This window comes from Ptychodera flava, chromosome 10, assembly GCF_041260155.1.
Source record: "Ptychodera flava strain L36383 chromosome 10, AS_Pfla_20210202, whole genome shotgun sequence".
Classification (NCBI taxonomy): Eukaryota; Metazoa; Hemichordata; class Enteropneusta; family Ptychoderidae; genus Ptychodera; species Ptychodera flava.
The window spans coordinates 29,244,905-29,266,060 of NC_091937.1; the positions used below are offsets into that span (position 1 = coordinate 29,244,905).

General features: G+C 38.8%; 2 protein-coding genes and 1 long non-coding RNA gene across 4 annotated transcripts in view; 1 reads left to right on the forward strand and 2 right to left on the reverse strand.

Moving 5' to 3' along the window:
• Positions 1–21,156, reverse strand: part of LOC139142439 (BMP-binding endothelial regulator protein-like) — a 279,806-nt gene that overhangs the window by 112,601 nt on the left and 146,049 nt on the right. The gene's annotated exons all lie outside the window — the stretch shown is intronic.
• Positions 1,761–7,016, forward strand: LOC139142445 (uncharacterized). The gene is made up of 2 exons (XR_011554398.1): positions 1,761–2,518; positions 3,585–7,016. It is a non-coding gene; the product is annotated as an uncharacterized lncRNA (long non-coding RNA).
• Positions 5,697–19,455, reverse strand: LOC139142442 (adrenodoxin-like). Of its 2 annotated transcripts, none has more exons than XM_070712383.1 (4): positions 19,281–19,455; positions 15,168–15,280; positions 13,502–13,634; positions 5,697–10,645 (listed from the first exon to the last, which is right to left on the reverse strand). In XM_070712383.1, the coding sequence occupies exons 1-4, from the start codon at positions 19,427–19,429 to the stop codon at positions 10,552–10,554; spliced, it is 489 nt and encodes a 162-aa protein (XP_070568484.1). In that variant the 5' UTR covers positions 19,430–19,455; the 3' UTR covers positions 5,697–10,551. The 2 variants fall into 2 exon arrangements, with proteins under 2 accessions (XP_070568484.1, XP_070568485.1); XM_070712384.1 differs by having other exon boundaries at positions 19,152–19,284.

The following is a 21,156-nucleotide window of genomic DNA, read 5'->3' on the forward strand; positions in this document are numbered from 1 at the left end:
ACTCGTGTTCAATAACAGTAGTCTGTCTTTGACTTTGCACCTGAGAGCGAGTCTCGCCAAAGAGATAAAACTAATTATGTTTTGAAGAAGATTGCATTTCGATAGTCTACAATTATTACATGTAAGTTCCAAAGATTGAATGTTCGTCGTTAGACGGTTTAAGTCTGTGATTTGTAAACCTGTGAGTTGGATGAACGAGATTATTTGTGTTCTGAGAACAAACAGACTGTTTTCATGTGAAACGTATGAGTGGGATGGCCGCGATTAGTGGGGCGAACGCGAAATACGGAAGTTTCACCCGGAATCACAGAAACGAACTCACTTTTGCGCAGACTCAAAGGTAACGCGTCCGATGTTAAACCTGGCTTAGGCTGCCAAATTTCAAATATATTAGAATGAAGTGGGGGAGAAACAAGAGAAACTTTAGCAACTGATTTTATTTTTGAAAAATCCACCGATTTAAACCAAGTCTAGGTCGTCGTTAGCACTGTTGCAATCTGAGCTGGGAGTACTGAAGCGTTGTAAACACACTGGGCGTTAGGCATGGCACAGCGTTGTGGCATGCGCCTGGCCTCTTGTGAACTCCATAGAATAGTAAAGTCATATCAATCACTATGACAACACACTTCGGAGCCCATCGGCTCAAAATCGGAAATGGTCGTGAAAAGACGTCCGACTCTGAAGATGACGTAAGAAACAATCCGTATTTTCTCGGTCCTATGAGGACATTAAAGGTATACTGTCACCTGTTCCAATTTTGCCACAATCACAGATTTTAAGCGGGTGGCCACTTTTTAAAAACAGCGCCCTCACAAGGGCATATATAGATTACAGATGACTGTACACCTTTAAGGTGGAAAGTGTTTGCATTCTGTGGCCTGGAATGTTTTCTTATACTTTGAATAGTCTTGAGTGTTTCATCCGTCTTTATGCAGTTTTAATCACGTAATCAGTAGATTAAATGCGGTCTATTTATTTATTTATTTATTTATTTATTTATTATTTTATTTATTTATAAATTTATTTTATTTATTCGGAAATCCTATGGTATCAAGTCCCATCGACAGGTTCCTCAAAAGAAAAGACGACGTAAATGTGAACAAGATAAAGAACAATGAAGTAAAAAAAATTAACAAAACAAGAGTAGGGAAAACACCCAGAGAGGAAAAACTAAAGAAAACGCTGTTTGAACTCATACTGCGTTATATCAAGTGTGTGTAGCTAAACAAACCGTATATCCATAGAAACTCTCTTTCCGGGCGTTTACCCTTCCTTGACCTAGTTCACCTGCTCACCAACACGACTTTAAAAATAAAACTCTGGTATTTTTTAAACATGCTCAGACACGAACTCGCCAGCATAGGCCTTAGTTCTCATCGTCAAACCAATGAACCCATTGTCGCGAACTGAAAAACCTGACATCTGAAAGACTCCAGGCTCAGCGGTAAAAACTTCTCCACAGACTTAAATATTTATAATTTAGGAACATATATCGTGTTATATGACTTCTAACAACTATTTAAGTGGTTTTAATATGATCCACTAATACGTGCTCGAAATGTAAATACTTAACATCACAGCAACATAATATAATTTTTTAAGCCCTTTCATGTAAGACTTAAACACATCTGAGATTCTGAGAAATACCGATATAAAAAACATTTTCTTCCGTAGCATTTCTATTAGTTGTAAAGGCAAAAACCTGAGATGCGTATTTTTTTATTTATATGTCATTTGTTTCAAGACTGTTACCAAAAACACAGTAGGCGCTGCACTTTTGGACGTGTCTTTAGTGAAAAAAGAGATTTCATGCTACAGTACACATACGACGCCCTGAGCAACGTGCCAAAGGGTTGATCGAAGGTCGCACAAATTGAATACCTCGTGAACATTATTGCACCCAGTCTCTAAGGCGCAGTCAAGTGTTGGCATGTCACAAAATGGCTTACTGGGGTTGGGCCATGCAAGGTTGACTTATCGATTTTTATAGACTTATATCGTTAAATCATGGACTAGCTAGAGCGACCTTTGGCTCTTTTGTGGGGATGAAGCTGTGCGATTCCATGGAAGCACCGTCGATCTCTCCAATCGCGAGCTGCAGGCCACGTATATAGATAGCAATTGTTTTACGCTAAAATCACAGCATATTCTGTCACATTGACAGGGGAACAAGTGTGATGTACTTTAAAATTACCTTGTTGCCGTGAGTGACGAGTGTAGCCCCCTAAGAGTGTGTTGGATGGTACCTAATATAAACAAGCTTCGCGGGGTAGGTCTGTTTGGAAGGCGGACGGACAATCTCTATGTCGTATACTCGCACCAAGGACAGCATGTAGCTGGAATATGAACGAGGGTAAAACCAAAGCCTCGGGAAGCACCGTCACGGTCAAGGGCAACAAAGTCACCATACACATCGACATCCGTGGAGAGAAAATTGGCCTGTACCCACAGCAACACCAGGGAACTTTCCGAGCCACAGGAAAACAGACGAGAGAATCCGGATCGCAGTCAAAACAAGGTGGGTCATTCGACAGACTTTGGCCTTAACGATACATGTCTGTACATATTAAGTTCATAGAAGATAAGAACATCGTATATATCCATGATATTGATTCCGATGAAAATTTAATATCTTCAAAATTAAATTAAATATTATCGACACAGCTTTATAAACTGTGAATTGCAATGCCTGAGTGTACCTTATATATGCATAATGATTGTACATTGAGCAGAATGTAGTCCGAGTACTAGAGGGGTGGGAACACAATTTATGAGCGATAATCGATGTAAACATTTAAACGTCGAGGTAAGCCAGCAGTAGATTCCGACGAGCGCGAGGTTAAATCGATGGGTTAAGTCAGCTGATGCTTGTATTCAAACAATAGTACCAAATCCCGCCACGGTCCCAGATCACAGAGAACTGAAACAAGCAAACAAGCCTGGTGAAGAAAGCTTAAACATATTTGCGAGCAAAGTACAGTGCTAAGAAATCCCCGGCTGTGGGATTATGTCCATTGAAAGCCAGGGCTAACCCCTATCTCGGTGTCAACAGCGCATACACGTAATCGTGTGAGTTTTGAAGAATCACGTGATTTTTGAAGAACTACCTACGAGCGTGCCTACGTATAAAGTCATTTGGCCATTTTTTTCTAATTCAAACGAAATTAGCGACCAACACGAACCCGTTGATTCCTAATCCAGGGCAACAATTAACAACAAAATATTAAAACGGTGGTGATGTGTTTACTTGCTCTCAAGACTTTTTTCGAAGAAAACTTAGGATATCACTGCGATACGGCGCTTCGCTTTTGCCTATTATCGAATCACAAGCTTATAATCCACCTGGTAAGGCTACATGGTGCATTACTTAATAAACAAGACGAAATACAAAAATTTGAAGAGAAAGATTAGTGATTTTTCAGGGGAACATCTGGCATGGCATGATGCTCAACTAGTGAAAGAGCCCTCACAATAAAATATGCACATATGATGTGTTTCTTTGACACGTGCACACATACATCATGTGGGTGTACGTAGATGCATGCATATATACGTATTCATACTCACTCTCCCATAACTCGCAGGTCAAAAAGAAAATACAAGAAGTCGTCATCCATCAAGGCGCACGCTATTAGAAAAACAAGAGAACGAAGAAAAGAAGCCGATGAGGGCATCCTCAGTCATGCTTAAGGGATTGTACACAAGAAGGAAGCCAGTCTACCTCGGCCCAACACAAAGGGAAAACGTGAAATGAAAAGATGCCGTGCAGAATGATGAAAGCGATTCTTCCAGGATTTGATATCATTACAGAGCAAGGAATAACATAAGAAAATTCCTTTTCGAATGGAAATAACTATCATCATCCATCAGAAACGTGGGCTGGCTAATTCTCAAAGTATAGCCAAGTTCATGTGCGGCAGTTTAGGTGTTTGTTTTGGGGATTCATTTGTTCGGTTTTGTTTTTGTCCTTTTTCCTGTCAAGGATGTGCCATTTTAATTAGTACAGGAAAGGGGTAGATGATTAAGGATAATTGCGCCGATTCTTCCTTATATGACCAAACGAAATGGAAAATAATTTTATTTCATATTCTGTAGTGGCAAGATGGGTAGACTGTACACCAATATTAAAGGAGCTCTGTCACCTTTGTATATAGTAACTAATTAAAGTAGAACGTGCCTTGGGGACATCTTCGGGCTTTCAAATTTTATCAATTCTATTCTGATCTACCACTTGTGTGGGCTCATTTTAAAGCTCTTTGTATAAGAAAAGTTTTCAACGTTCTAGTTATTCGAAAATCCAAAATTTTGTTTTTCCACATAGAGTTAACACAGGGACGGCGGCCATTTTGAATTTCAAATATTGGAAAATTTTTAAGTAATTTGTTTCTCTAGCACCAAATTTTGTAGGATGACCCCTGATTTTTATACTTGATTTGATGAAAGAAAGGTTGAAAGTTTCACTGAATGCTTCAGCAAAAGGTTAAGAGACGCATCCTACCTTAAGCTATAAACCACCCCGGTGCGGTATACTACGAGATTTTGGCCAGTTCACAAGATATATGCACAAGCGATGGCGAGTGAATACGTGGAGCGAGTTGGTTAAATCGAGTGGTATACCCATTGCTTAGGTGGTTTGTTGCTAGTATAATCATGACAATATATTGAAATTCTGGCGTGAAACGTCAAATGGGAATTTTCTCTACCTGAGAGCTCGCGCGTGTTCCAACCTTGCTATGTCGCGAATATGGCTCGGTTATTTTCACTTCTCGATCAATTAGATCGCTGTATTTGCGCCATCACTATACGTAACCGTTTGGTCATGAGCTGTGCGAGTTTCATGAGTAACAATTAAGACTCTCTCGAACGGAGAACCCAGAGAGAGTATATATCATGGCTGACAGCTCATTTACTGTATATGGACATGTGAAAATTTTAGGTAACATATTAACTTCAAGGTTGGATTGACTATGTACATGACATTATTGTCCCGGGTATTTTTTTGGAATGTTCTGCAGTTTAGACTTGGTTCAAGTCTGTGAATAATACCTACAACTGAGTGAATGCGATGTAGCAGAGTATTAACGACTGTTTTGTTTTTGTTTGTTTTTTGCTTTTGGTTTTTGGGTTTTTTTTACCGCGATGTAGTGGTGCTATCGCGTGATTCCTGTAGACACCTCCATACTTCGATCGCGTTCACTTCGCAAATCCACTACCCAGAGTGTCCACTTCACTGACACGAGGGTGGATCGTATTGCGCAATTTCTGCCAAACATTTCAAATACAAAGTAATATCAATGCATTAAAACCTTGCTGAAGTGACCTTATTTTACACAATTATCGACTTGAACCAAGTCTATCTGCAGTTCAAAGAGTCTGACTCAGTTTTAGTGAACTTTCATACACAAAAAACACCGTCAGGGTGGATATAGTACTGAAGCCGATGCAAATATTTTTCCGATTTCATATTTAGCTTGTATACATCGTCTTTTTTGTTTGAAGTTACGTTCTTTAAGGGTCAACCATGTTTTTTTTTGTGTTTTTTTTTGGTGGGGGAAGTAAACAATGAAACCTGCAAGTATTTTCTTTTCAGCGTAGAATTTATTTTATTGGTCCTCAGCAATCAAATGTACTGAATAATAATTATTTTGTAAAACATAAGAAATTATCAATCAAAATGAAATACAGGCAATAGCGTGTTTACAATCATTCTGATCAATATTTATTTCTGTTCAATAAAGAAAGACTAATGTCTTTAAAATCTCAATACCTCATTTCTTGTACAGTGGCAAACACAGACACTTCGACACCTTAATACTGCCACTGGGGGCGCCCTTCTAAAACGAATGCCCAAGTGCAGCGCACTGGGTCGAATTGAGGTATAATTTAATTTCCTTTAATGCTTGTTGCTACGTGATGTCCATACTGGCTCACACCACTTGAAAATGGGGAGAACCACTTGTGGAAACGATATGAGAGCAGTGTGTTTAGCTGTTACATGGTGTGTGCTCTGCTCTGCACAAAGTATAACGCTATTACCCTAGCTAATATATGTATGGTAGCTAAAATATTACATTCTATATTATGTACATAGCTATTACTTCTATTTGTCTGTACGTTGAAAATCTTTCTATTGTAAGCTAATGTTGATGCAATTTTGGTAGCATTATTAAAATACAATTTTGGCTGCATTATTAAAATACAAACTGCTTGTGTGATTTTACACAAAATATCAGCCCATAATTTCTTACAGGTAAATGAAAGAAAATTTCAGCATAATTCTTCCTCACAAAAAAGTCACACATACTTTTGACCTGTCTGTATCTACAGACGTGGATTTCCAAAGAAAACCCATGAAACACATATAATAGAGTTGCACTGTAGTCATTCATTTGAATTACACACAACCTTTGAACCGACAACGTTCACAGCAAAGTTCATTCACCTGCCCCATTTCTATGGCTGGCTGCGCTGCCTTTCGTGAGCAGCACAGCCAGCGGTAGAAATGGGACAGGGGACCTGACTAACACGACGTGGCCTGCAGCATTGATACACTTCACAGCACCTACTACCAAAGTCTGCTAAAATTTCAAATGAATTCATGGAAATAAGCCTCAACTCTGGAAGCAAAGATTACATCCCTAGTATTCTGTTGATTTGCAGAAATTGGTGACTGAAGCCTACTTTGACAGAATGATAAAGTGTCTGTTTGCTTGCTCAGTTTTGTGACTCTGCTGATATACAAAGGAGACAAAACGTGTGAGACAAAACAATTAACAGAGAATCAAAAAGCTTGTCTCTCGAGGTCTTTTGAAAAATCGCCTGTCACTGGTCCATTTCTTTATCTTTCATTATTTCACCAATCTGTGATTTTTGTTTGCCAGGTGTGTGAACCTATGGCATTGAAACTGTCAGGTATTTGCACCAATAGCATTGAAACTGGCCAGGTGCCGAACAGATAAATCCCAATTTGGTTGAAATGCGATCTCTGTTCAGATTTTTACTGTCTAAACATACATCTTTCAAAAAATTAAAAATCTTAATATGCACACTGAGAAGCTTATATTGCAATATCAATGTAAAAATTTTAACAAGTGCAAGGTGACAGTTACAGGGATTTGCAGCCATATTGTTTTCTCTCGTCCTCAAAAATGTGAACACGTGAGTGATAATCGTCTTGAACCAGGACATCAAAATTTATCTTCTAAATGAGCTACAGGTTGGCCTGGATCGACACTGAAGAAGTAGTTCAACAAATTTGATGTTAAGTGTTCACCCCATTTCCCTGTGAACAGGTCCACAAGCATCATTGATAACAAAGGATTTGGGCCAAACCATTGCGGTGGAGAGGTAAAACAAAGCCATGCATTTTAAAATCTGTGAACCATTAGTTTTGGGTCCAGCACACTTGAAATGAGAGTTCAGTTTTAAACCACATAAATTTGCATAACTTACGGTAAAACAGCTGTTGTTCTCAAAAATATGATCTTTCATATTAAGACAATATTTTTTTTTAAAATCTATTGCAATACACCTTCACTAATGCTGTACAGCACCGTTAATTTTATACATCTAAGAACAAATTGCAAACTTTCTGTACCTTCAATTCTCGCTACCTTAAATAGCCTTTGGTCAAACTGCGTGATATTGAAATGCATTGTGGGTAAAAAGTCGAGTTCTCACCGCAGCAAGAGCTTGAGATGGTGATCTGATAAATACCTTTAATAAAAATACAATACTTTTCATTTTAACAAGTTCTTATAGTTTGTGAAACGAGCTGTACTCCTGTATCTTTCCGTCTTTTTGGGCAATTCCTTAAACTTTACTCGGGCTTGTGTTATGGTTTGTGTTTTACCTGTAGATATCCACCATGTTGAAACTATGGTCACCCGCCGGAGACTTTCATGACTAACTCAGTTGGCACAACCGTATTTGAGGTAGCGAGAATTGGGCATGGACCTTTAACAAGGATCCCATCAATGAAGACACTATCAGTGCTGTTGTATGTACACATTCCAAACCTCGTTTCCTTTCAAATTTTGATGAGAACAAAAGCAAGCCAACATAACACTGAACATCTGAAAAAATTGGATAAAATTGCAAACAAAGCGAGATTTCTTGTTCCACTAACTGCAACTTTTGACCTATTTAACGTTTTCCGATTACTTTTCCAACTACCGTTTCTTGTCCTACTCCTAGAATGTGGCTGGCGTTGAGCATGTCAACATGGCATGCGAGGGCGTAATGTCAATGTTACTGTCAACATCTGAAATTTTGAATCCGTCAACAATATCACTGCACTTGGGTTAGAAAAAGAAAATTCTTGTTTTCTTGAATAAATGTGATGAAAATATGAACAAAAGTTGCAGCTAATGTCCTTTATGTCTCAATTTTAGTTCTGAGAAAGGTCATTTGGAATATACGGTTAAAATAAACTGATCATTATATGGTTATAGACAATTAAAGACAAATTTACATCATCGATACGTACATATTTCATTTCATGAAATGTTCCAAAAATTTGATACTAATAGCATCTACACTACATAGGTTGGAATAACACCTACCATATGGATGCTTTCACTTCATAAAATGATATGCATTTCTCAAAAAGGTAATACCATACTATAAAAAGGTGTGAGGAATTCACTCTAGAATTTTTGAATTAATATCACCAGCTCTCAAACTCTGGGAAGTTTTCACTGACTCTTACTATTGCCTGATTTTAAAAAAGCAGTAAACCACTAACTGATCAAACTAGAGTGAAAGATCCATCGCTAGAGGGCGCTCTCTGCGTCGCTAGAGGGCGCTTTCTACACTGTAAGGGGGAAGCATAGAGAGCGGCCTCAAGCAACAGATCTTTCAGTCTACAACCAAACTGTGCAAAAGCATGCTTTTCATTGATTCCAACACTCAGACTTTGACAAAACTGATCAAAAAAAATATAATTTTCTCCTAAATTCAAATGGCAATGCACCATGAACACAAGGACCTGAGTCATGACATTGTTGAAGACATGGATGTGAGTCGCTCCGAGCAAAAATTTACATGGCAAACTCTTTGCAAATTTCACTACTGTCGACTACTGTTGTGAACCTGGAGAGGTTTCAGTATGTCAGAAGAACATACTGAACATAATCAGTACTGAGTTTGATACATTTTTGAATCGTCAAAATACCCGATTAACAAATCAAAAGGTGATGTTTTACCGATAAGCAATTAAGCATAACATGTAAGTACTGTTCAACTTTTAAGGTAGCACAAACCTTGAAAGTGAAAGATTTAAACTTAAACTTTCGTCCGTAAAACTTTCAACCATTCTCGTACAAAATCCAGAATAAAAATTCCAGGACACCTTGCAAAGTTTGGAACAAGAGAAACAAACTGCCTAACATTTACCGATGTTTGAAATTCAAAATGGCCGCCACCTCTGTGTTAACTCTAAGAGGGAAAAAAACAATTTTTTTATTTTCAAAAATCTAAGACTGAAAATTTTTCATATCCCAAGAACTTCAAAATGAGCCCCAACAAGTGGTATATCAGAAAAGAATTGTAAAAATTTGAGTCCAAATATCTGTCCCTGAGCATAAATGTACAGCATCAAGTAACAGGAATAAAATTTGTACGATACTATTCTGAAAGCAAAAGCTTTACACATGCTATAAAAAGCAGGACTCAATCTGCCAAATTTTGTATGGCCAATGAACCCTCTAAACTGATGACATTTCTGAACACCTGGCACCAGGCAAAATTTTTCGCATGATGGAGAGCTTTCTCGGGGCAGAGGTGAAGAAATTTATAGTTTAGAGGGTAGGCGGAGCATGCCTTGTACAAAATCTTGCAGGTTTCACTTTGGTAAGGCAATTTGTAACTTTGTGCATCAGACATTTACTGGTATGATCAACTTTCAAAACAAGAAGCTGATAAAACTGACAATGGGTATCATGCGTGAAAACGTGACGTTCAGCCTCAGTTGCTCTTGATTTCAATAATGACGATGAAAAGTCAGTTATGATTAAAAACAGCCTAAGTTTGAGGATTTTAGACCAAATATGAGCCATTTTTTCTGATAAGCATGTCAACAGAAACTCAGGTTCCGCACACTGAATATGAAACTTACAGTTCAGTCTTGTTGGCTAAACCTCAAACCTGTGCTTGCACTGATGGCAAAGTGAGACACGAGCGGCAAAGAAGCAAGCGGCAAGCAAACAGAGATTGTGAGAGCTTGATGTCTACACCGCTTCGCGGCTCACTTAAACAGGCATTGCAAGCACAGGGTCAAGGTCACGCTACCAAGACAACTTACTGGTTCAATGGCATCAGTTCTTCGTTTTATCAAGTAAGCACCTACTCTGATCCAAGTAAACAAAGTACAATGTATCTCTATATCTAGTACACTACCATCTGATTTCGGTGATCACAGTAGGGTAAACAAACACAATTCCACTGGAGTTGCTCGGAGAAGTCAGACAGTAGTGAATTTTGAAAGAAAATCTTCAAACTGCCTTCCATGTCCACAATCTATTAGCATTGAAAGACACTGTAGGAATCTCTTTACACTGTCCTAGCGTCACTGATTGATTCTGGCACTTTAACCGTGAGACCATCCATTTCCTTTGTCACACACACTTGACAACCCAGTCTGGAGCTGGAAAAAAAAAGATACAAAATTTGATTGTGAATGTCAGTGAGATTAGGGAACAAAAATTGAGAACACTTTGTTCCATGTTTGATGTCATACATGCCTTCGTAATTTTGATAGTTTTTGGGTTTTTTTCTTTTTTTTGTGATAAACGATATTATTCCTTGGCAGTATTTGCTTTCCAGAGTAGATTGGATTGTGCCACATTGAATATATACAAGGGACAGGTGACTGGATACTTCTGAATGTCCTGTTTATGAAAATTCAATACAACAAATGCCATGTATTAAACGGGAAGTTACAGGACCGTGGGTGCACAATAGGGGGATTACTGATGACGCAGTCATTTGCATACACTGGGCGGGAGGTTTTGAATTCTCATAGCATCGCTTTGACCGTATGATAAATTTGAATAATCATGATCGGCACTTACGTGACATACGCAAAGAGGGGTCAAATGGTGGTGCAGGGAACACATTTTGAAACGTATGCTTTCTCTGATGAAAAGCGGGACATTTTTTCAGTTTATTTTCCACTCAAGTTTAGTAGCTATATGTATATATTCACAGAAATCATATGCAAGATTCAATGACAATGAAGTACATTTTACCCACACCCCAATTACCATAAATGGGAGTGCAGTTGAAATCGTCACTGTTTTCAAGTTTCTTGGTGTTCACCTTTCATATGGCTTGTCATGGCATGAAAATATAGAACACCTAGTAAAGAAAGCATAGCAGCGTCTCTATTTTCTCAGACGTTTAAAGAAATTTGGTATGAATCGCTCTATCCTGGTCAATTTTTATCGTTCTGTAATAGAAAGTACTTTAACATATGGCATCACTATCTGGTTCAACAATATCACTAAGAATGAATTGAATGCTCTTGAACGTGTTGTACGTGTATCACAAACAATCACTGGGGCAGAATTGCCATCTTTACAATCTATCTATCACTCAAGATCTATCCGCAAAGCTGAGGCAATAATCAAGGACTCGAGTCATCCCGCTCACAATTTTTTCACATTGTTACCCTCTGGTAGGCGATATCGGAGTATCAAAATGAGAACGGTCTGCTTTAATAATAGTTTTTATCCATCTGCAATACACATTTTAAATCAATCCTAGCTTTGTGCGCCATTGTTTTTAAGGTTTTGCTCAATAATTGTATTTTTATCAGCGTTTTTGACAGCATTTTTAGTATGTATAATTTTATTTGTATGTTCGGTTTGTCTTGTCTTTTATGAGCGCATGTGGAAAGGCACTTTCCAATGCTTTGTATGCATATGGCAATAAAGTTATTATTATTATTATTATTATTATTAAAAAATGAAGGCCTGAAACATGGCAAAATTATAGGATTCTGGAATCAAACACGGCACAAGCGATCTGTAGCATGGTGTTTTTGCATTTGCATAGATTTATGATAATCCAGCCTTCATAGGGGAAGTTCCTCTTTAAATAAGTACCCACATTAAGGTAGAATACACTTCAGGTACAGATATTTGGTCTCTCACATTTTCACAATCCTCTGCATCAGTGGACTAATTTTGAAACTAGAGGATTAAATGAAAACTCATTTTTTCCTCAGCAGAGTAAACATAGGGATAACAGGTTTGCAGATTGCATTATTAAGCTCTCAACACAACTTGAAAAAAGGTGTATCTACAGAACACTGGGTACAAACTTCCACATGGACACAATTGGGTTTTCTTAAGGGGGCTTCCATAGCTTTTACTGACCTTTTAGGATTGTGTTCATTTGTAAAAATTGCTCAGTGTGGGCCCTGCATTCTACACACAGTGTAGCCTTGCAGCAAGCTACAAAGCGAGGGCAGAGCGAGCTTTTGCATTGGAAGATGGCAGTTGAGAGATTTCCTGGTGCAGAGTGGGAGAAACAATTGAACAAGTGGGGAAGATTTCAAAATAGCAATGAGAGGGGGCATTTCAAAATTGCTGAAGAACAGCCATCGCAGACAATACAATGTATTTGCTTTCCCCACCAAACTTAAATATTGTTCAAAATACATTATGACATACCAGTACCATTGCATATTCACAAGTTAAGATAAATTCAGTTACAATTTCTCAAAAATCGTATGATGGCTGCTCTTGTTTAGTAATTGCTCCTATCGTAGTACTTGCTCTGACTTGGAATTAATGTCATAACATTATTAGAGTACTCAGGTGCATTTAAAAAGCAAGTCAAACTTGTTTACTGAATCTTGCCAAGAAAATCCAGGGTATGGTATTCTTTTCTCTCTGGCTTCGATGTCCATGGCTGAGCCTATAAGCTTGCGCAGCTATGTAAGTTCAATAAAGAGACAGTTCACCATTCGTAGTAGATGGATTTGGATAAAGATGTTTTTAAGATAATCCTTTTTGTCACAGGTGTTGATAACCTTGCAGCCTGGCTGGCTGCATGTGGGGCAACTCACTGAGACCAACCACTCAGTTCACTGAAGCTACAGTGTACTATTGTGCCCCAGTGGTGACCCTTGAGGCAAAATGGCTGCCAGCATGCAGCGCACACAGCGATGCTATCGAACAGTGTGGCATGTTTTATCCCAAACAAAAATATATCGATGCTTTCAAATTTATTTTTATTTTTTATCAGTTAATTTAGTAGTTCTATAAATTCATTGCTTGCAAATCTTGCTCAATGTAAAAACTATTGAAGCTGGGCTGTGACGTACGATAACGCAATCGCAAGAATCATGGGATTGCAATGGCGGCGATTAAGCCATCAAAAATTACTGCAGTGATGCGTGCGTGTCAGTGAGCTAATTGTGCAAGTTACTACATTAATATACCACAGACTAGGATGGATCCTGTAATTTTCCATCGACTGTACTTGAACTTACGTATCTGTTAATCCGTATGCCAAGTCCAACATATCCAATTCTTCATCCGTGGGCTGCTCGGGTAAATTGTCGTAGACGTCTTGCTCAAAAATCAAGTGACACGTGGAGCAGGCTAGCGTTCCTTCACAAGCACCTGTTGAGATTGTGTTAGTGGAATGCCCGAAGTGGTGAAAATTAATGAGCGCATAATTGTGTTTTGAAATTAGAGTTATGCTTGAATTTGTTAGCTTGACACAAAGAAACTGCAAATGAAAGTATCACCATACTTAGAGAAAATGAATGTTAAAATGACTTCAGGAGAAGCAGTCTTTCTGATAAGTACATTTATATGTATTGCGATTTTCCACAGGTGAGTCCAAACTCCTGCCACAGTAGTACACACATATTGATTGGCCATGATGGAAAGAGCAAACCTTTGCTGCCAAAAGGGTCTTAGAGCAGTCTGTTTCATGGGGGATAAAGACTATTTAGGGGGAAATTTTCAGGCTTGAGGGAAAGCAAGTCTATGCTGTAACCCAAATACAGTAGACTGAAAGATCCATCACTCGGGGGCGCTCTCTACACTCCCCTATAGTAAGAAGAGGGGAGCGTTGAGAGCGTCTTCAAGCAACGGATCTTTCAGTCTACTAAATACAGACAGTCAATATGTAATTTGTGACATAATTCATCAGATTTTCTCTCTGAAAAAGGGAGAAGTTTATCTGCCATCACTTATCTAGGTCACAGAGGACAAGGCCATCTCCTTTACATATCCCAGGATCCAAGCCAACCGTTAACCAGTGAACAGTGCTGGGAACTGTTAACCAGTGAACAGTACTGGGAACTGTTAACCAGTGAACAGTACTGGGAACTGTTACATGTACCAATAACTGGTAACTGGCTCTTTGCATGTATCAGCCCTTAAAACCAGGCACACACCATAACCGTAATGGGACGACTCACGACAGAGAGTTTGTAAACGGTGTGTAACAATTGGAGTTACTGCAATTATAGCCAAGAATTGCCAATGGAATTATTGTGCCTTATCGGATTGATACAGATGTGGATAAAGTCTGTCTGTCCAACAACAACATTTCCTGCTGTTACTTGAAGTACAGATAATAAAATGTGATTTCAATGATCTTCACTAGAACGGCAGTTATCTACATTGTTCATGATTCTGGTATTCATGACTTCTCTAAGTCTCCTAAATAATTCTATGAAAAATTTCTATTTCGCATACTAATGAAAAGATTGTGAAGTGGTTTATTTCCTAATTCAGTCCCGTTTCAGTATCAAATGAAAATATAATACAAGCTTCTTTAGCTAGCTCTTAAAGTTTTCCCCTGAACTCCAAATCCTCATCTTCAAACACACTTTGCACATGTTACACCAAGACAATAAAAATACTATTTACTGCTGAGATTGGTATTGACCTCACTCTACAAATAGAACATAAAGTTCTATATCACATCGATGACAGGCAGTTCATTCAACATTCTGATGTTGGTCAAAGGGCCTACATAAACATGTTTATGCAAGTAATGAACTTGAAGACACTGGCACTAGCATGAAAGGCTACGCAATTTATCATTCACTGAGAGGTGCTCTACAGAGAAGGACATCATGGAGAGCGCCCTCAACGATGAATCTTGTTGGGCAAAAATTTCATGTCATGGTCCCTTACCGTAGCCATCTATGTCTACATCATTATCAAGCACAATGTCAAGCAGGTTCTGTCCTTCTTTGGCTTTGACTGTTACTTTCTCATTGTCAGGTAAGATGTAATTGACTGTGACCCTAAAAGCAAAACAAAAATAAACAAAAAAGAAATTATTTTTAAAAGAATTGAACAATTAATCGTACAATCCCTTGACAAACAACAACAAACCTAGGTACTAGTATATGGGTGGCAAAATGATATTAAACCTTGCAGGACAAATATCGGGCCCTTCTAAACGATAAATTCTCTGCAACAAATGAAGATTGTAACCCCATTAAAGTATCTATTATCTGCAAGTGTATAAATTGGTGAACACTGTGATTTGTATTTTGTAATCACTGTTATATAAGTATCATATGGTAGTAAATTTGAATAACCTCTAAAAATCATTTTTGTTGTTCCCCAGTACAACCGCTGCAGCGTTTCTGGACAAAAATTTGGGCCATCAATCGACAGCATAATACACTCAAAAAGGGTGTCTCAGATTTCTTTTACCTTCCTAGTTTATTTTTGTTCCAGACTGGTTGAGGTATAACAATAAAATCAATCACTTCACAAATTTGTCTGCAACACAGAAAATGATGTAGTGACGCTGATGCTGATAGCAAAGTTTAGAATGGGCAACAGTATCTTAAGTTTCAGATTCCGATGAGATACCATGTTTATCTTCACAGACAACACAAAATCCAAAACACTACACTGCCACTATCTTCACAGACTTCAACAGTCTGTTTGTCAGAAATACACGGCATGCCTTGGCTTGTCGTTACAATCATGACAGACGATGTAAAAGCTATCAAAGAGAACTACATCGTTACTTTCTGTATCAGAGAACTTTCAAGCAACAGTTTTTACTCACATAATTACAAACCGATTCACCTCTGAAACCGTTTGCTCTTTAACGTAATAAGACTACTTTGCAAGTCGATGTGGGAGTTTCTTGAAATTTCCTTCACTCTGCTATGTACAAATTACAAATTTCTTGCATCAAGGAGACTTGAGTCAGTATGGCAAAAAGTTTCATTGGAGGGTGCATTATAGCAGTTTTGGATATTGGTATTGAGGATTTCGTTGTCAAAGTGTCTGATATACTTTTCATACAGCCATCAATTTATCAACCAAATGTGAGATTTAAAGGTAAAAACAACCTTTTTACGCCTTGTGCCCTGACAAGGAGCACTCAAAACACTTCTGATTTAAAAAATGAGGAAAACTCACACTAAAAGCTAGTTCTTACGTAACATATCAGGTATTTTTAAACTGACCATATACGTTATATAAGTAACTTAGTGGGTATATATGATCTACAGTGTCACCTCTGCAGCGAGGTCATTGATTTTGTGACCTTTGACCACTTCTTACGCTTTGTGAATTTTTTTTCATATAGCAAATAAAGAATGAAAAATCTTAGTGTTGGGATAAATCAAAGTTAAAACCCACAGAAATGTCATAATTGTGAGGAAACACTGACCGTAAACATCCAGCCTAGCATAAGTATACGCTGTGGAAAGCACATAATTCACCGTCCATCTGGCTTATAATAGAATGCATACTCAATCATGTGTTAATCCACCGCTATATATTATTGCTTGAATACATGGGTTTACGTGCCCGAGAGCAGGTGACAATTTGCCCGACGCCAGGATGGCAAATTGTCTCCTGCTGCAAGGGCACATAACCTATATGTATTCAGGCGATAATATTTTTATTACATGCCTCTTGATAGTGAACGCTAATATGTTTAGTTACATCATGGACCTAAAAAAGGTCCATGGTTACATGCAGGGCATTCTCAAGCAATTTTACCATTATCAACCAGCTTCACACAGATGTTAACAAAAAGTCAAAGTAGCAGTGACGCATGGATATTTTACATTTAGTGGTAAGCGTCTGTCGAAAAAACATTGAAGGGCTTCACTGGACCGGATCACTATGGAAACCGGTCAGTACGTCGTCACAAGTTCACATGGCCAGCTTACTCCCCAGATGTTCCTATTCAAATCAATGCACTGATTTGCACGCATATGAGGCATGTAATAATGACCGTGCTTCCTGTAACACTGTGACTCTGACAGCACCCAGTGTTCATAAAACCTTATACCACAACAGTTCCCAGAACTAGAATCCATACTGAAGGTTGGACAAATGAGGAATTGTGCTCTAAATATTTCAAACTACAATGATTTATGATTTGAATGTGCCTCGGGGACATACATTTGGACTCTCAAACTCTTACAATATTCTTTTAGCCTACCACTTGTGAGGGCTCATTTTGAAGCTAAAGGAGTAAAAAAGTTTTCAACGCTTTACTTTTGAGAAAACCGGGAATTTTATCTTCTCCAAAGTAGATAACAGAGGGATGGCAGCCATTTTGAAATACAGACAATCGTAAATATTGGGTAATTTATAGTGACAAAATTTGCATGGTGACCCCTGATCTCTATTCTTGATTTTGAAAGAGAATGGTTTCTAGTTTGCTTGATGAAAGTTTGAGCAAAAGTTTTAGGCTTTCAGTTTTGAGTCACTAACAGTTATGCTGACATCCAGCAACATAAAAAAAGTGCATTTTTTACGTTTCGAGAATGTAGAGACATTTTCTGAGTTCATATCAAAGGATTTTCCTGAATTTGCTGTAGCACTGCTAGCAGCCTAAGACCATGCCAGGGTTCTACACACAAGGGGATTCTGAGGGGTGGGACACCCAGCTGTTTTGCGAGCCACCTATTCATTTTTAATGACCATGCAGAACAATATAATTTCACAACAAAAGAATATGCAAATAATAAATTGTTATGTAAATTGTCCGCCCCTCCGTTTTTCCAACCTGCAGAGAACACTGCATGGAGTGACTGTGGTTTAATATACATTTAATTTAGCTGGCTAAACAAATTATGGTACGCTACGGTAAAAATTACCTTGCTCAATTTCTACGCTTGGTTGTTAAGAGCCTAACCTACAAAACTTGAAACTTTTTGCAGATGATTCTCTTTGGGTTCACACAGAACTAATTCACCGTGTTCCAAAGTACAAAGTACATTATGCATTATAAAAATATGTCTACATGCGGCGAGAGCAAACCTACAGTGCACCTGATTGTTGCCTGGCCACAGAGTAACAACATGTAGGTCAGGTCATTTACCTCCATGGTTTGGTTGTCCTGTAATATTGTGTGTGCCATACTGGCACACATTACCATTCCCTGATGATTTCAACTTTTAAACCACCACACAAAATCATTAGGGTACGTTGTGGACTATGGTTAGGCAAACCATGGAGGTCTTTCTTTCTACTACCTCCATTGGCAAACCATCCATGCAATAAAGCATTGGTACCTTAGATCACACGGAATGGGTTGGCCGTTTCACTGTCTATGCCCATAATTATTCCTGTAGTACATTGTATGAGACCATGGATATCCATGTGCATGCAGGTACATGTAGAAGCAATACCACCTCCATAATGTGTGCTACCATGTAGGTCACAAAAAATGACCTCCATGATGCTACCTCAATGAGTCAATAGCTGCCAACCTTCTTTCTCTATAAAAAGCTACACTTGAGGTAGAGAGAGTTAAATTACTACACAGTTAAATTTTCTTTCTACATCATACATGTTGCACCACGGAGGTCACTTTCATGGTTTACACATACATATAGCCATACCAATGGTGCGAACATGAACATGGCACCGTGTGGCAGGGCAAGGAAATGCCTGTTCAGTTCGAGGTCATGTTAACCTACTACATTGTAAAGCACAGAATCAATGGACGTCCAGCCGTTCCCAAGGTCTGTGGTTCAAGATTACTAAGGGCTACTGACAAATGTGAACCCTTAGGTTCACATTTGTCAGTAGCCCTTAGTAGGAAATCTTACGCCCTACGGCACGTTCGAAAGATTACTGTATACAATGCTTGAACGTTGAAGAAAGTGTGTCACCGCCGCAACTTACGTGTGTAAACCGTACACGGCCAATGCACGTATGTGTGATCGTGAGCACCGAAGGTTCTCATCGGGCCCAAAGACCCAAACCGGCAGGTACCGGCGTCTTTCCCGAGGGAAGATCACCATTGCCACTTACGTTTCTTTCTTCGCAAGGACAGCTGCCGAACAGTTAAACTTCCTGACTGCTGGATTTCGCACATTTTGCCCTACGACATCGCCGAGTGGTCTACGGAGAAGAGCTATTCTGCTTGCCGCAGCACGGAGATAAGAAGAGAGCGACGCCATTATTAATTGGTGGTTTGAATGAGGGCGCTTTACAGATACAAAAAAGGAAGGCAACTTTACGCATCGGGTCTACCCCCGGCGGTGGCAGCCTCCGGGGTGGTGGGTACCATGCTTGTTACCCAAGTTTGAAAAGTACCCCTTTCCTAGAATATTTCTCAGAAAAACACCCCTATTTGTGGCAAATCTGGGAGAAATTAGCTGTAAAAAAAAACGTCCTTTAATTTCAAAATCTAGGAGGTTAGTATGTTGACTTCCAGGGTTGACCCTGGAGGTTGACTTTGTATACACGTACATACATCACAAATGTTTGTCCTCACCTGAGCTGATTTTAGTCACATTCATACACAATCATCTTCCTTATCCGTTTGGATCTGGAGTTCTCTGCTGGCTCCTGTGTGACAATACACCTACGTCATATGTACATACAAACGGACGGTATTGTTTTTCATTTTCTTTGTGAGTGAGACTAGACCAGATTTAGTGTCCTAGGGAGATTATGAAAGGACTACCCCTAATCTCGGAGGTTACTCTGAAAAAGTACCCCTTTTTCTCGATTTCACGGACCTAGAATCTCCGAGATGACTGAAGAAAAACACCCCCTTTTCCGTGAATTTGGTAACGCGCATGGGTACCCACCAACCCGCGGCCGGGGACTGCCACCACCGGGGTCTACCGTTGTAAAGAGTGAATGCATGATATTTTGCGTGGTAATACATTGCGAGATACCGGTGAATCTAGCGTTTTTATCCTGATCATGTGAACTGGGTCCCCGAAAAACAGTTTCATGGAATCTTAGATTGTCCTGATGGACTGCAGTATCAAGGCACCCCTTCGTCAGCCGCTCTGAGATAAGCTTATAGGCCTATCCTTCTCTGAGAAACGGAGACTTTGGGAGATACCAACATTCAACTCGTCATTTCAAGTGCTATCAGAAGATGGAGTTGATGATGATTGTTCGAGATTGTTGGATGACACAGTAAATGAATAAGTTGCAAAAGATTATTTAGGCCCACAAAACAAATACGCATGCACCTACATGACAGATGTAAGACATCCCGGCAAATTTGTGTAATAAGCTTAAGCCTCTAAAATTAAACTTGTTGTCACTAACGAAGACGTTCTATATCCTCCGTAGTAGAGAGAAAGACCCTTTCTACCTCCATCGTAAGATGATGAACAAAATTTGCAATTTTACAGGTACATTTTCGGGTATGGTGAGACTTGATGCTAAAGGATGTGGCTTGAACTCATTTTGATGTAAAACTGCACTATTGACATTGTTGTTTTTCACTTTGTTTTTCAAAATATTCTCTGTACATTTTTGTTTGCTTTACTATTTATAGTTATGTAGACATGATGCTTCATGTTGGTATACATAGCTATTATAAAAGTACTTATTGTTAATAAATTTTGCTTTCCTTTCCTTTCAACAGAAAAAAGTGGACCCAAGATTCTTGCCAAAGTAATTGACAAAATATGCAACCAAGATCAGTGTGGTTTACATTTCCTAATTGGAATAGATGTTGATATTGTCTATGCAAGCGATATTGTGTAGACTTGGTTCAAGTTAGTGAATTTCTAAAAAAAAATATTTTGTAATAGTTTATCTTGTGTCTCTACTATTTATACAAACCTATTTGGAATTTGGCAGCCCAGGTCAGGTTTCTCAGCGATTAATTGAACACGTTATGTTTGAGTCTGCGCAGTAGTGAGTTAGTTTCTGCCGG

Excerpts from the sequence above, each read along its gene's own strand:
- LOC139142442 (XM_070712383.1), bottom strand. The coding sequence starts at position 19,429 with ATGGCGTCGCTCTCTTCTTATCTCCGTGCTGCGGCAAGCAGAATAGCT. Across the intron at positions 15,281-19,280 it reads GTCCTTGCGAAGAAAGAAAC|GGTCACAGTCAATTACATCT; the intron begins GTAAGTGGCAAT and ends TTTTGCTTTTAG. Across the intron at positions 13,635-15,167 it reads TGTAGACATAGATGGCTACG|GTGCTTGTGAAGGAACGCTA; the intron begins GTAAGGGACCAT and ends CAATCTCAACAG.